The following is a 15,324-nucleotide window of genomic DNA, read 5'->3' as shown; positions in this document are numbered from 1 at the left end:
TCTTAATTTGGTTCACATGACGTGCGTGTTCTGTTTCTACAAATGGCGATGGCAAAATACATATTTTATCCGTCGATTTTGTCTCCAAATTCTTCTTACACACATGTTAAATACGGTTATAATATAACACATCAAAACTTTTAAAAGTGTCTATTACACACCACTACGATTTTTTGATCACATCTGCTTAAAGATTGTTATTACACGCGCCAATCAACATACGACACATGTCATAAATCGAGAAAAAAAAAACAAAAAAATACCAAATTTTGAATTTGTTAATGGTGTTTTTTGAATTTTATCAAAATTAATCACCAAATTTTCAACATGTTTTAAGCAAATTTTAACTCAACAGTAATCACGATTCAAACTAATTTTCTAGGTCATGGAACACCCAAGACCCGATTAAATTTTCAAGCATTTCCAAAAGGTCAATTGTGACGATTTTACAATACCCAATAGCTCTTATGTTCTTTTTCTTATTCTTTTTCTTCTTAGTCATGAGGATTCAGGAGACAAAACACGAAGGGTAGACAAAATTAGGATGGGCGTTGGGGTTGGGGAAGAAGACGAAATAGGGGGGGGGGGAGGGGGAGGGGAAGAAACACGGGGGTTTGGGGTTGGGGAAGAAGACATGGGTTATGTTTTTTTCTTAATTTGAAAAGGAAAAAGTTAAAAAAGGGCGAAAATAAAGAAAAAATTTAATTTCATGTGAATGTTTTAGCTTTCACGCACCTCAATTATGTGTAATACACGTGTGTGACACATGGCAAAAGATGTGTGTAATAGATACACTATTAAAAGTTTTGGTGTGCGATATTATTCCCGTATTTAACAAGTGTGTAAGAGGGATTTTGGGACAAGGTAAATGAGGAAAGTATGTATTTTGCTATTAGCGAACTTCTTAGTTATTTTTTTAAAATCATGGTGTTTGGACTTGTGCGTTACTGTCTGTGGGGTCCATCCCCATAAATGAAATAAAAGAAAAAGAAAACAAAATAAAGAAGGAAATACCAAATCTAGATTTGGATCAAAAGCAAATCGACAAGTAGGCAACAACAATTTGCAATCAATCTATTTGATTAGTTGGAGTGGGCGGTCACTCTTCCTATAAAAGGAAGGCTTTCAGCTTCTCATTTAACACACCAATCTCAAAGAGAAATATATTTGAGAGCATAAAGAGCAGTGTGAGGTATTTACATGCGGTATAGTCTATGAGGGAAAATAGAGAGTGTGAGTGATATTGTAGTAAGGTGGGAATCTCAAAAGAGGGTTATTTCTTTTGAGTGTGTAGTGGTCCCTAGAGTACTTTACTCGGGACTACGAAGTGTAAAATTTTTCATCATAGTAGATTATTTTTCTCCTCTCAGGCTCATAATTTTTTTCCTTATTTAGAAGAGTTTTCCACGTTAAAATCTTTGTGTTCTTGTTGTTCTTTTTGTTGATTACCGTATCTCGATACTACGTTATTATTTCACTGTTATTACCGTGAATATTATTTCTGTATAAAGACCCGTCCAGTCATTTTGATAGTTGTAGTCCCGTTCCCCCATTTACTGCTCAATTTATACTTTACAGTTGTTATGTGACTTTCCAGAGTAATTGGTTCGGGTCCGGTGAGGTTTTGAAATGAATTGTGACACTTAGTCTCCAAAATAAAAATTTAAGTTGAAAAGGTTGACCGGATGTCGGCTTATGTATAAACGACCACGGGTTTTGATGATTCCAATAGATCCGTATGGTAATTTTGGACTTAGGAGCGTGTCCGAAAAATTATTTGGAAGTCTGCAGCTAAATTAGACTTGAAATGGCTAAAATAGAAATTTAAGTTTGAAAGTTTGATCGGGGAGTTGACTTTTTGATATCGGAGTCGGAATCCAATTCTGAAAATTTTCATAGCTCCATTATGTCATTTATGACTTGTGTGCAAAATTTGAGGTCAATCGGAATTGAATTGATAGGTTTCGGCATCAAATGTAGAAGTTGGAATTCATTAGCTTCGTTAAGCTTGAATTGGGGTGTGATTTTAGCGTTGCTTGATGTGAATTGGTGGATTAAGTTGGAAAAATAATGAAAATCCCAAGTTTAGATTGAAGATTTGAGGGTCGAGTTGATGTCGGAATTTAGTGATTTTGGTATGGTTGGACTCATGGTTGAATGAACATTCATATTTTATAACTTTTGTCGGGTTCTGAGACGTGGATCCCACAGGCAATTTTTGAGTTAAATTTTGAATTTTGTTAAAAAATTAGTATTTTTTCATATGGAATCAATTTCAATAATTTGTATTGATTGAATCAAATTTATTATGATTAGATACAAGGCTTTCGGATGCCAATTCACGAGGCAAAGGCATAACAGAGTAAAGAATTATACGGTTCGAGGTAAGTGACTTGTCTAACCTTGTGTGTGGGAAATTTCCCTTAGGATTAGTATTGATGTGATAATTGTGATGTGTTGAAAGTCGTATACGCGAAGTGACGAGTGTGTACACGGATTAAATATTGAAGGTTATATCTTTAAATTGTGTAGATCACTATTGCATACTAATTAAATTAATTTATCCTGTTATATTCATCATCATTGATCTATTTTTATATATTTTTGAAATTTTTCTGACCTTTTCTTGCTAATTACCTTACTTTTGTGATATATTGTGATATTGATACGCATGCGGTGGTATACGGACTGGGTATTGAAACACATGCGGTGAAATAAGGGTGGCTTGATATGCGTGGCTAGTAGAAAAACTACTAGAAGTCATGCGGTGTGATAAGGGTGGCTAAAACACATATGTTATTTCGAGAAAAATATTTTCTTTAAAATTAAATGTGAAGGCTCCTGCTGTGATATAAAGAAATGAGATATTGTGAATTTATTTATGATTTAGGACTACGAGGCGGTACCTCGGGAGTGCCCTTGTTGATATTTCTTTATGGTTGTATTTACCTTTGGTTATTTTGTATTTTTCTTAAAGTTGTAAATTTCTGTTTTCCTTCCGAGAGGTGTTAATTGCCCTTGTTATGTGTAGTTAAATTATGACATACTATTTGATTCATTCCCATTGTCATTATTATTATTATTATTATTATATTATTAAACTTTTTACCCTGTCTTTTTATTATTTTCAGTAAGACTTGACCTGACCTCGTCACTACTCTACCGAGGTTTGGCTTGACACTTACTGGGTATCGCTATGGTGTACTCATACTACACTTTTGTACATTTTTTGTGCAGATCCAGGTACTTCCTATCAGACCAGGTATCAGTGAACTAGCTGCACGCGGAGACTTCAAGGTATATCTGTCAGCGTCCGTAGACCTTGGAGTCCCCTTCTATCCTTATTGTGTTGATTTCCTTATTCTCTTTAGACTCTGATGTATAGAGACAATTAGAATAAATTCTTAGAAGCTTGTGACTTATTTCTACCGGGTTTTGGGAGTTGTGATTATTTATGTTGTCGTTCTTATTTATTTCAGTTGTTAAGAATTGAGTTTCATATTTATATTCAGTTATTCCGCATAATTGATAGGCTTACCTAGTCTTAGAGATTAGCTGTCATCACGATATCCTACAGAGGGAATTTGGGATCGTGACAACGCCCTACATATGGGTGAAGGTACAATTTTTTTTTGTCACATTTAAATGTATTTAATGGATTAATCACGCAGCTTGCCAACCTCATTATAAAGATCGAGGAAGAGGATAAAGTCATCTTGCTCTTGAACTCATTGCCATCTTCATACGATAATGTGGCAATAACCATCCTGCACGGCAAAGCCACTATTGATTTGAAGGACGTCACATCGACTCTTCTACTCAATGAGAAGATGAGAAAGATGCCTGAAAATCAAGGACATGCTTTCGTCACAGAAGGTAGAGGCAGGAATTACCAAAGGAGTTCAAGCAACTATGGTAGATCCGGAGGTCATGGGAAGTCCAAGAACCGATCCAAATCAAAAGTCGAAAATTGCTACAATTGCGATCAACCTGGTCACTTCAAAAGAGATTTCCCAAATCTAAGAAAGGGCAAAGGTGAAAATAGTGGTCAGAATAATGACGACAACACAACCGCCATGATGCAAAATAATGATAATGTTGTCCTCTTTATAAATGATAAAGAAGAATGCATGCACTTGGCAGGTCCAGAGTCGGAATGGGTGATTGATACATCAACATCTTACCATGCCACACCGGTAAGAGAAAGTTTTTGCAGACATATAGCAGGTGATTTTTGCACTGTGAGAATGGGTAACACGAGTTACTCAAAGATTGCGGGGATTAGTGATATTTGTATCAAGACAAATATCGAATGCACATTGGTTCTAAAGGACATGCAACATATACCTGATTTACGGATGAACTTGATCTCGGAAATCACTTTAGACCGAGATGGACACGAGAACTATTTTGCAAATCAAAAGTGGAAACTCACCAAGGGATCATTGGTGATTTTAAAGGGAGTTGCTCGTGGTACGTTGTACATGACAAATGCAGAAACATGCCGAGGTGAATTGAACGTGGCACAAGATGAGATTTTTGCATATTTGTGGCACAAAAGAATGGGTCATATGAGCGAGAAGGGATTGAAAATTCTTGCTAGAAAATCACTTATCTCTTATGCCAAAGGTACAACGGTAAAACCTTATGACTACTGTTTATTTGGTAAGTAGCATAAAGTCTCATTTCAAACATCGTCTCAAAAAAATTAAATATACTTGATTTGGTATATTCTGATATTTGTGGTCCAATGGAAATTGAATCAATGGGCGGTAACAAATATTTTGTTACTTTTATTGATGATGCTTCAAAAAAATTATGGGTTTATATTTTGAAAACCAAAGATCAGGTGTTTCAAGTTTTTCAGAAGTTTCATGCTCTAGTGGAAAGTGAGACATGCCAAAAGTTAAAACGCCTCTGAATTGACAATGGGGGTGAGTACACTTTAAGGGAATTTGAATACTACTGTTCAAGTCATGGGACCAGACATGAAAAGACAGTTCCTGGAACCCCAAAACACAATGGTGTAGCTGAAAGGATGAACCGCACCATTGTTAAGAAGGTGAGAAACATGCTTAGAATGACTAAATTGCGTAAGTCATTCTGGGGTGAAGCAGTCCAGACAACCTGTTACTTGATCAATAGTAGTCCATCAGTTCTATTGTAGTTTGATATCCTAGAGAGAGTTTAGACAAACAAGGAGGTGTCCTACTCACATCTGAAAGTGTTCGGTTGCAGAGATTTTGCACATGTACCAAAGGAGCAGAGGACAAAGCAGGATTATAAATCTATTCCCTGCATATTCATCAGATATGGAGATGAAGAGTTCGGGTACAAATTATGGGATCTTGTAAAGAAGAAGGTTGTCAGAAGCATAAATGTAGTCTTTCGAGAAAGTGGAGTTGGAACTGTAGATGACCAGTCATAGAAGGCAAAGAATGGTATAATCCTAACCTTGTTACCATTCCTTCTACTTCTAACTATCCCACAAGTACAGAAAGTACGACTGACGAAGTTGCCGAGCAGGGGGAGCAATCTGGTGAGGTTATTGAGCAGGGGGAGAAACTTGATGATGATGATGTCGAGCAAGTGGAGTACCCCACTCAGGAAGAAGAACAACCTCAACCTCTGAGGAGATCAGAGAGGCCAAGGGTAGAGTAATGTAGGTAACCTTCCACAGAGTATGTCCTCTTCAAAAATGAGGGGGAGCTAGAAAGTCTTAAGGAGGTGTTGTCCCATCCAAAAAAGAACCAGTGGATGAAAGCCATGCAAGAAGAGATAGAATCTCTGTAGAAAAATAACACGTACAAGTTGGTTGAACTTCCAAAAGGTAAAAGACCACTCAAATGCAAATGGATCTTTAAACTCAAGAAGGATGGAAATGGCAAGCTGGTCAGATACAAAGTTCGATTGGTCATAAAAGGCTTCGAACAGAAGAAAGGTATTGATTTTGACGAAATTTTCTCACCTATTGTCAAAATGACTTATATTCGAACAATCTTGAGCATAGCAGCTAGCCTAGATCTTGAAGTGGAGCAGTTGGATGTGAAAACTGCATTTCTTCATGGAGATTTGGAAGAGGATATCTATATAGAGCAGCCAAAAGGATTTGAAGTAGCTGAAAAGAAACACATGGTGTAAAAACTGAATACGAGTCTTTATGGGTTGAAGCAGGCACCAAGACAGTGGTACAAGAAGTTTGATTCATTCATGAAATGTCAAACTTACATAAGGACATATTTTGATCCAAGTGTAAATTTCAAAAGGTTTTCTAATAACAACTTTATTATTTTGTTGTTGTATGTGGATGACATGTTAATTGTAGGAAAAGACAAGGAGTTGATTGCCAAGTTGAAGGATACTTGTCTAAGTCCTTTGACATGAAGGACTTGGGCCCAGCACAACAAATTCCGGGGATGAAGATAGTTCGAGAGCGAACAAGCAGAAAGTTGTGGCTGTCTCAGGAGAAGTACATTAAATGTGTACTGGAACGCTTCAACATGAAGAGTACTAAGCCAGTCAACACACCTCTTGCTAGTCATCTAATGTTGAGCAAGAAGATGTGTCCTACAACAATGAAGGAAAAGGAGAGCGTGACCAAAGTTCCTTATTCCTCTGCCGTCGGGAGTTTGATGTATGCAAGGTATGCACTAGAACTGATATTGCTCACGCAGTTGGTGTTGTCAGCAGGTTTCTTGAAAATCCTGGAAAAGAACACTAGGAAGTAGTCAAGTGGATACTCAGGTACATGAGAGGTACCGCAGGAGATTGTTTGTGCTTTGGAGGATCTGATCTAATATTGAAAGGCTATATAGATGCTGATATGGCAAGTGACATTGACAACAGAAAATTACTACTGGATATTTGTTTTCATTTTTTTTTTTGGGGGGGGGTAGGGGGGCTATATCATGACAGTCGAGGTTGTAGAAGTGTGTCGCACTCTTTACAACTGAAGCGGAGTACATTGCCGCTACTGAAGCTGAGATGATATGGCTAAAACGGTTCCTTCAAGAGCTCGACTTGCATCGGAAGAAGTATGTCGTCTATTGTGACAGTCAAAGTGTAATAGACCTAAGCAAGAACTCCATGTACCATGAAAGGACCAAACACATTAACGTGAGATATCACTGGATCCGAGAAACGGTAGAGAGTGAATCTCTACAAGTCTTGAAGATTTCCAAAAGTGAGAATCATGCAGATATGCTAACCAAGGTGGTACCAAGGGGCAAGTTCAAGTTGTGCAAAGAACTTGTCGGCATGCACTCAAGTTAGAAGTCCGGTGTTAGCTCCTTTAGGAGAATAGATCTGGAGGGGGAGATTTGTGGGGTTCATCCCCATAAATGAAATTAAAGAAAAAGAAAACAATAATAAAGAAGGAAACACCAAATCTGATAGCAAATCTAGATTTGGAACAAATGCAAATTGGCAAGTTGGCAACAACAATTTGCAAACCAATCAATTTGATTGGTTGGAGTGGACGATCACTCTTCCTATAAAAGGAATGCTTTAGCTTCTCATTTAACACACCAATCTGAGAGAGGAATATATCTGAGAGCATAGAGAGCAATGTGATGTATTAATATGTTGGTATAGTCTGTGAGGGAAAATATAGAGTGTGAGCAATATTGTAGTGAGGTAGAAATCTCAAAAGAGGGTTATTTCTTTTGAGTGTGTAGTGGTCCCTGGAGTACTTTACTCGGGACTACGGAGTGTAAAATTTCTCATTATAGTAGATTAATTTTCTCCTCTCGGGCCCGTGATTTTTTCACTTATTCAGAAGGATTTTCCACGTTAAAATATTTGTGTTATTGTTGTTCTTTTTGTTGATTACCATATCTCGATACTACGTTATTATTTCACTATTATTACCGTGAATATTATTGTCACGACCCAAAAACCTAATCTGTCGTGATGACGCCTATCGTGGAACTAGGCAAGCCGACTCATTTCCAAACAAACCGATATTTACATTTCAAAGATATTTTCAATACTATTTAATATAAAACCTTCATTTAAGGAGTTCAAATCAAAGAAAACAGAAGTGCGAAAAAGAAAAGCCCGACATCGGGGTGTCACTAGTCATGAGCATCTAATACAATCTGTCTAACAATATCAAGGCTAACTCAGCCTGGAAAATAGCTAAATACAACTAGAGGAAGATAAGAGGGAGAAGAGCAGGGGCTGCGATCGCCAAACAACTACCTTGCTATTTCCAAGAAAATTTGCAACTAGAACACTCAATAACCGCTACCGTGTCTTGCTACACCTGAATCTGCACATAAGGTGCAGGGAGTAACGTGAGTACGCCAACTCAGTAAGTAACAATAATAAATAAAGACTGAGCAGTAGTGACGAGTAATAAAGCATATAACGTTCATATCATGAAATCTCAGTAAAGTACAACATACTTTAAAAATCAGTGTTTGAATCAAATCATCTTGTTTAAACCCGGTTTCAGTAAAAATCATTTAAAGATATTTTTCCAACAGTTTTTCAAACAAAGGCTCAATGCAAAGGTGAGCAAAATGATGAAATCATAAACAGACCCTCGGGCAAAACATCACTCATATATAGCCCCTCGGGCAAACCTCACAGTCACTCGTGCCACTCGGGCATACCTCACAATCACTCTTGCCACTCGGACATACCTCACAATCACTCATGCCTCCCGTCACTCAGCACTCGGCACTCGCACTCAGTAGGTACCTGCGCTCACTGGGGGTGTGTACAGACTCCGGAGGGGCTCCTTCAGCCCAAACGCTATAATCTGCACGGACAACTCACGTGCTGCACGGACAACTCATGTGCTATAATAAAGTATGATGCAGGTGGGCAGCCCCGATCCACACTCATCCTCACAAATCAGGCCCTCGGCCTCACTCAGTCATAAACCTCTCAAGCCACTCGGGCATTTCAGAAAAACAGGGCATTCGACCCAAAACATTTATATGCATCAAAATAGAGTTATAAAACTGAGTTATGCGATAAACAAGTATAACATGACTGAGTATAGATTTTCAATCGAAAACAATGAGAGGATGGTAAGAAACAGCCCCTCAGGGTCCAAACAGCATTGGCGCAAGGCCCAAACGTGTCATTCAGCCCAATTTACAGAAATTCTTTCTAAAACATATAAGTATCATATGATTTCAACAAAATATACAACTTTATAGTTGCTACGGGACAGACCCAGCCATAAATCCCCAATGGTGCACGCCCACACGCCCATTACCTAGCATGTGCGTCACCTCAAAATAGTAGAATGATACAAAATCCGGAGTTTCGTACTCTCAGGACTAGATTTACAATCGTTACTTACCTCAAACCGGTCAAATTTCTACCCCACAATGCTTTTGCCTCTAAATTCGACTTCCAAATGCTCCGAATCTATTCACAATCAGTACAATACCATTAATACGCACTAATGGAATGAATTCCACAAGAAAAGCTACAAAATTAGACCAAAAATCGAAATTGGCTCAAACCCGTCCCCCGGGTCCACGTCTCGAAATCTGAAATAATTTACAAAACTAGAAAGCTCATTCACTTACGAGTCTAACCATAACAAATTTATCAAAATCCGACATCGTTTGGTCCTTCAAATCCTTAAATTACTCTCCAAAAATTCTAAACCATAACCCCTCATTTTTACTAATTACAATGATTAAACAACGGAAAAAATCACCATATATATGAGTATTAGGCTCAAGTAACTTACCTCAATGAAATCCCCTTGATTCGTTCTTCAAAACCCTCATAAAGCTCCAAAAACCGATTTGAAATTATGAAGAATGACCAAAATTCGCGAAGGGTTCAATTTATGCCTTTCTGCCCAGCAAAATCGCATCTGCGGTCCAAATAGCGCACCTGCGGCCTCCGCTTCTGCGCCCAAAAGCCCGCATCTGCGGAAGTCACTTAAGGTCCTAAAACCCGCACCTGCGATCACCTCTTCGCACTTGCGGTCTCGCAGGTGCGACCCCTCATCCGCTTCTGCGATAAAACCCCAGGCTTCCAAACATCGCACCTGCGACTAAGTTCCACACCTGCGAAACTCGCACCTGCGGGTTGGCACCTGCGGTTCCCAACCCGCAGGTGTGGTCACACCAGAACAGCAGCACCAACTGCATTTTTCCAACTTTAAACTTCCCGTTAACCTTCCGAAATCATCCCGAGGCCCTCGGGACCTCAACCAAAAATACCAACAAGTCCTATATTAACATACAAGCTTAGTCGAACCTTCGAATCACTCAAAACAACATCCAAACACCAAATTACCCTCGGATTCAATCCTAAGAACTTTTAAATTTTCAAATTCGGCAACCGATGCCGAAGCCAACCAAACCACGTCCGAATGACCTTAAATTTTGCACACACATCACAAATGACACTACGAACCTACTCTAACTTCCGGAATTCTATTCCGACCCTGATATCAAATTTTTCACTGCCGACCGAAATCGCCAAATTTTTAATTTCGCCAATTCAAGCCTAATCCTACCATGGACCTCCAAATCACATTCCGGACACACTCTTAAGTCCAAAATCACCTAACAGAGCTAACAGAACCATCAGAATTCAAATTCGAGATCGTTTACATATAGGTCAACATCCGATTGACTTTTCCAACTTAAGTTTCTACTCAAGAGACTAAGTGTCTCAATTCACTCTGAAACCACTTCGGTTCCGAACCAACTAACCCGATATAACATAATATAGCTGAATAACACAAAAAGAAGTAGAAATGAGAAAAACATGGTTATAACTCTCGAAACGACTGGCCGGGTCGTTACAATTATTTCTGTGGGGAGATTATTCCCAACATTGTCCACCAAAGTTTGGATAGATGAGAATACATCGTGTACTCTTTATGTTTCAATTTAAGTGACACATTTCGTTTATCGAGAGTCAATTTGACTAATCTTTAAAGTTAAACTGGATTAGTTCAAATCAGTATTTTAAAATTAAAATTTAGATCTTAAAAAACTGTACAAATATAGTACAATAAGTTTTAATTTTTCTCATATTAATATAATAAAAAATATATTTTAAAATCATTTTACTCTTGATAAGCGTAATGTACATGTCATCTAAATTGAAATGAATCGAGAAGTACTTTTGCCTTAGCTGAAATTCGAACATGAAAACCTCGTCATTCTCACACTTTATTAGTAGTTAGGCCACACATTTAGGTGCCTATGTGGACATTGGTTCATAGAAAAGTTCAGGTTAGGGTGAGGAAAAACAATGAAACATAGAACAATGAATGATACTAATCTAGGAAAATATTTTATTCACACTTACTATATTAGAAATTTCAAAAAGAAAGATGCCGTATGTTTATCAATTTAATATAGAATACATTAAATCGATAAACATATGGCATCATTCTTTTTGAAATATTTGTTGCTCAACTATGATTAAGCTTAATAATACTTAAAGAACTTACGTAAATTTCATAAAGCTTCCTTGAAGTTTCGGCTTGTATATATATTCCTTTTTGTGGTTCAAATATTGCATGAAAATGGATCATTTTTTGACATGTAGTGTAACACCTTAAAAACTTAATTTGTAGCTTAAAAACTTTCTAGTTTGCCCTTTTCCTCAATTTTTCTGTTACAAAACAAGCTTATTTTATTTTATTTTTTCTTCATTGGATGCATACATTTACAGGAACAAAAAAATACATACATTTAATCGTGCATGTTAATTCTTCAAATTATTCCCCTATACAAACCTCCTTTCTTTCAAGTTCCGCATAAGAAATTTATACTATTTGGGCAATATTTGTACATTAAACTTTAGTTGTATTCTTTTCCATTAAATAGCACTTCCTTGAACTTCTGGCTCTAAGTTAAGGGACAAAAGGGAGAAAATAGCTCATAATGCCCTCTTGAGCTAAGGTTAAATTGAATTTACTATCTAGGATTGTATTAGTTTGAGTGAAACTTTCTTTTAGTATTTCTTTTTACTTAAATATTCAGAGTTATAGAGAAAACACAATTTTAATTGCTAAAATATGTCTTCATCATGATGCACATGTGGCTGAGATTTTTTTCATTAGCCAAATACGTAAAAAAAAAAAATCCATAAAGGGTGATGGTGAAACTTGAACTCGAGATCTGTACCAACCACTTTAAAGTATTAAGCATTCAATTTAAAATCTTAAATCAATGGGTAAAGTAACTGATACAATCTTGTTAGTTATCGAGCACTTGGATTCTAATTAGAAGCTACTTTTATAACATGGCGGCTACATGTGTCATTTGACCAACAATTGAAGACTATCCTATACTTGGCCCCCTTTATGTAATCGAATGTGGTTAGTTACAATTAAAATGTTGTTTCACTTTTAGTTCACTTAAAGTATTTCATTTATCAGTTATAATGGTTTGCATACTAGGTTTCACATCAAATACACTAGGCGAACGGCGTGATCATGAGGCTATACTTGTAATACTTAGCTCTCTAGTATAAATAGCCCTTAATGCTTTTATTTTAGACTTAGCGTATTTTGATATTGAAATTATGAATTCCTTGAGTGAGTGTTATAAATGAATTTCATTGTTGCTTGATAACCTTTAATGTGGCTTTTATGGGGATTGTTCCCCTTAAGGGTTATCCTATAGTTTTGGATTGAATAGGATTTAACTTGAAGCGTATTTGTATTTGATTTCAAGTATTCTTCAGTTTTCCTAATTAGTTGTTTACTAAATTCTATCTTTCTATCCGTTTATTTGTATTATTGTTATTTTTACTTCCGCGTTTGTACCAGTAACTCAATAAATAAGGGACTTTATACACGGGGATTAGTGGATCGGAGTACTAGTATTAGTCTCAGAGGTAAGGGTGGAAAATGAAAAAGTGAAGAAAAAATACTTATTTCACCGCAGTTTTCTCAAATTATGTTCAATCACAGCATTTCGATGACACAAACCTTGGCTTATTTTAAGTGTTTATTAGTTTTTAAGTACTTTTTAGTTTTGTGTTGTTTGACAATGATAAAAAATGTTTAAAAATACTTACTTTTAGGCATGAAAAATGCAAAAATAAGCCAAAAGTAGGGTATTACCAACGACTTTTGGCTTATAGCTTATAAGCTATTTTTTAAAAACCAATCCAAACACCCTCTAAAAAATTCATTTATTTTTAGACTTTGCATTCCGATGGCATGCCATAAACCTCCAGATCCTCAGAAGGTTAATTGTTTTTACATTGAAAAGTGAAAAACAACAATGTGAAATAAAAATATTGAAATTAAAAACTTCCCCCTAAGTATATTTTAATTTTCATGCTAGACCTGCCTTGAGTTTCTGAATAGTCATGATATCAGTCTTGAATGACTTGGCCAAAATGTTATCAGGAATACTGGTATTGAACACAGAGTTAGGAACAGAAACAGTGCCTGCATTTGCACTTCCAAATGCAGATATAGCCCAAGCACAATTATTAGCATCAGCATTGTACTGGAAATGAAGTAACCCCTTAGGGAACACGAAAACATCTCCAGTTTGCAACGTTTGATTGAAGAACTTGTTCGTGGTATCGATGAATCCAACTTGCAGTGTTCCCGACATGAGGAAAAGCAGTTCGGTTGCTCGTGGATGAGTGTGGACAGGATTGACAGAGCCTGCAGGATACTGCAGGATTGCATAGGAAACACTTTGTCCGTTCAGGGCTGGAAACTCGACCATACTTGCCTTTGTCGCCTTGAATTTTTCTGGCGGTGGAGCTCCGATGAGTCCCCTTAGGCCCGAGAAGGTGAAGTAAGACGGATCAACTGATGGTACCTCCAGTGGCAGCACAAAGTCTGTTAGGATATCAGGGTCACCAGCTGATGCCATTTGGACTACCCATATTGCTAGAGCTAACAGAACTATGCAACTTGAAGTTTTTGATTCCATGTTTTTTTTATGTTTTGGTTTAAGTGTTTGAAGGATTTATTCAAAGTTTGAATGTGTGAAGGACATGAATTATGGACTATAGATTTTATAGCTATACAGGGGACATATTAAATAAGAATTGAGATTTGAAGTCTCCGATGAATTGCAGAAACAAATAGTATATTGTCAATATATAGGAAACTCCTATGGGACTCTCTTGTTTGATTCAATTGCAGGCCATCCTAAAATTGTGTCGATTCAAAAACGAACAAATTGTTCACCCCTTTCCAGTTCTGGTTTTCAATATGGACAAGAGAAAACAGCTACATTGTTCCTTAAAATGGTGATGTTTTCCACTTTGACCACCTTGTTTATATTACAAAGTAAAAGAGTCCATAAAATAATATCTTGAAGCATATATGCATAACTGATGAAACCTAAGGAACATTAAACGCTTTTCGAATTATAAAATCTTTAAATGTAGTTTCCAGGTAGTTTCTGCCATCAAAAATAATAAACTAATGGTGGTCAAGCTTAGTTAACATCAATTACCAACTGGCTTACCCTTCAGCAAATTTGGTTCCAGATTTGGTCTTTTATAAATTTGTGATCAAACTGAACTAATCATCATTCTCTTACAACTTATCTATATCCTCTTACCTGTTTCTTTTAGCCACCTAGGACGAGCGAAAATGGCCTCATTCCACCTGAAAAGTGTCCTTTTTGTTGTAGCCATATTTGCAATTTTTTCGATAACTCAAGCTAGTGATCCAGATATCTTGTCCGACTTCATTGTTCCTCCAGGAAGCGCAATAGATGGGAACTTATTTACCTTCACAGGCACACGTGGAATTTTTGGCAGTGTCATTGAAAAGTTCAAAGTAACAAAAGCTAGCAAGGCAGAGTTTCCAATTTTGGATGGTCAGAGTGTATCATTGGCAGTACTTCAGTTTCCAAGAGGAGGTGTCAACCCGCCCCACATCCACCCTCGCGCAGCTGAGCTGCTATTCGTCGTTCAAGGTAGTCTCGAGGTTGGATTTGTGGACACCAGTAACAAGCTTTACACTCAGACTCTTCAAGTTGGTGACTTGTTTGTGTTTCCTAAAGGATTAGTGCATTATCAGTATAATTCTGATTGGAATAAATCAGCTACAGCTGTTTCTGGTTTTGGTAGTGCCAATGCTGGAACTGTTTCGCTTCCTACTACATTGTTTGCTACTGGAGTCGATGATCAAATTCTCGCCAAGTCATTCAAGTCTGATGTTTCCACTATTCAGAAGATCAAGGCTGGTCTTTCATCTTAGGCAATTTTTAGTGTTTTCAATATTAATGTTTTGCGTCCAAATTAGCAGCGCGTTCTGCATCACAAAATGCAGTATTACTATTTTTATTTTGTGCCTGACAGACTGTGTATTGTTTGTTAAGAATTTTGATATAATAAAAC

At 37.1% G+C, this 15,324-nt stretch overlaps 2 protein-coding genes across 2 annotated transcripts; one reads left to right on the top strand and one right to left on the bottom strand.

The window, feature by feature from the left end:
- Nucleotides 1-13,092: 13,092 nt before the first annotated feature.
- Nucleotides 13,093-13,989, bottom strand: LOC107778844 (germin-like protein 9-3). Its single transcript, XM_016599166.2, has one exon. The coding sequence runs from the start codon at nucleotides 13,899-13,901 to the stop codon at nucleotides 13,287-13,289; it is 615 nt and encodes a 204-aa protein (XP_016454652.1). The 5' UTR covers nucleotides 13,902-13,989; the 3' UTR covers nucleotides 13,093-13,286.
- A 513-nt stretch (nucleotides 13,990-14,502) lies between these two features.
- On the top strand, nucleotides 14,503-15,324 carry LOC107778842 (germin-like protein 9-3). The gene has a single exon (XM_016599163.2). It carries the CDS (start codon nucleotides 14,573-14,575, stop codon nucleotides 15,182-15,184), a length of 612 nt encoding a protein of 203 aa, XP_016454649.1. The 5' UTR covers nucleotides 14,503-14,572; the 3' UTR covers nucleotides 15,185-15,324.

Source organism: Nicotiana tabacum, chromosome 9 (genome assembly GCF_000715075.1).
Source record: "Nicotiana tabacum cultivar K326 chromosome 9, ASM71507v2, whole genome shotgun sequence".
NCBI classification, from domain to species: Eukaryota; Viridiplantae; Streptophyta; class Magnoliopsida; order Solanales; family Solanaceae; genus Nicotiana; species Nicotiana tabacum.
The sequence above is the reverse complement of the archived record's forward strand: the minus strand, read 5'-3'. Positions and strand labels throughout refer to the sequence as shown.

Bases quoted from the DNA above. Each gene is read 5' to 3' on its own strand.
- LOC107778844 (XM_016599166.2), bottom strand. From the start codon at position 13,901: ATGGAATCAAAAACTTCAAGTTGCATAGTTCTGTTAGCTCTAGCAATA.
- LOC107778842 (XM_016599163.2), top strand. From the start codon at position 14,573: ATGGCCTCATTCCACCTGAAAAGTGTCCTTTTTGTTGTAGCCATATTT.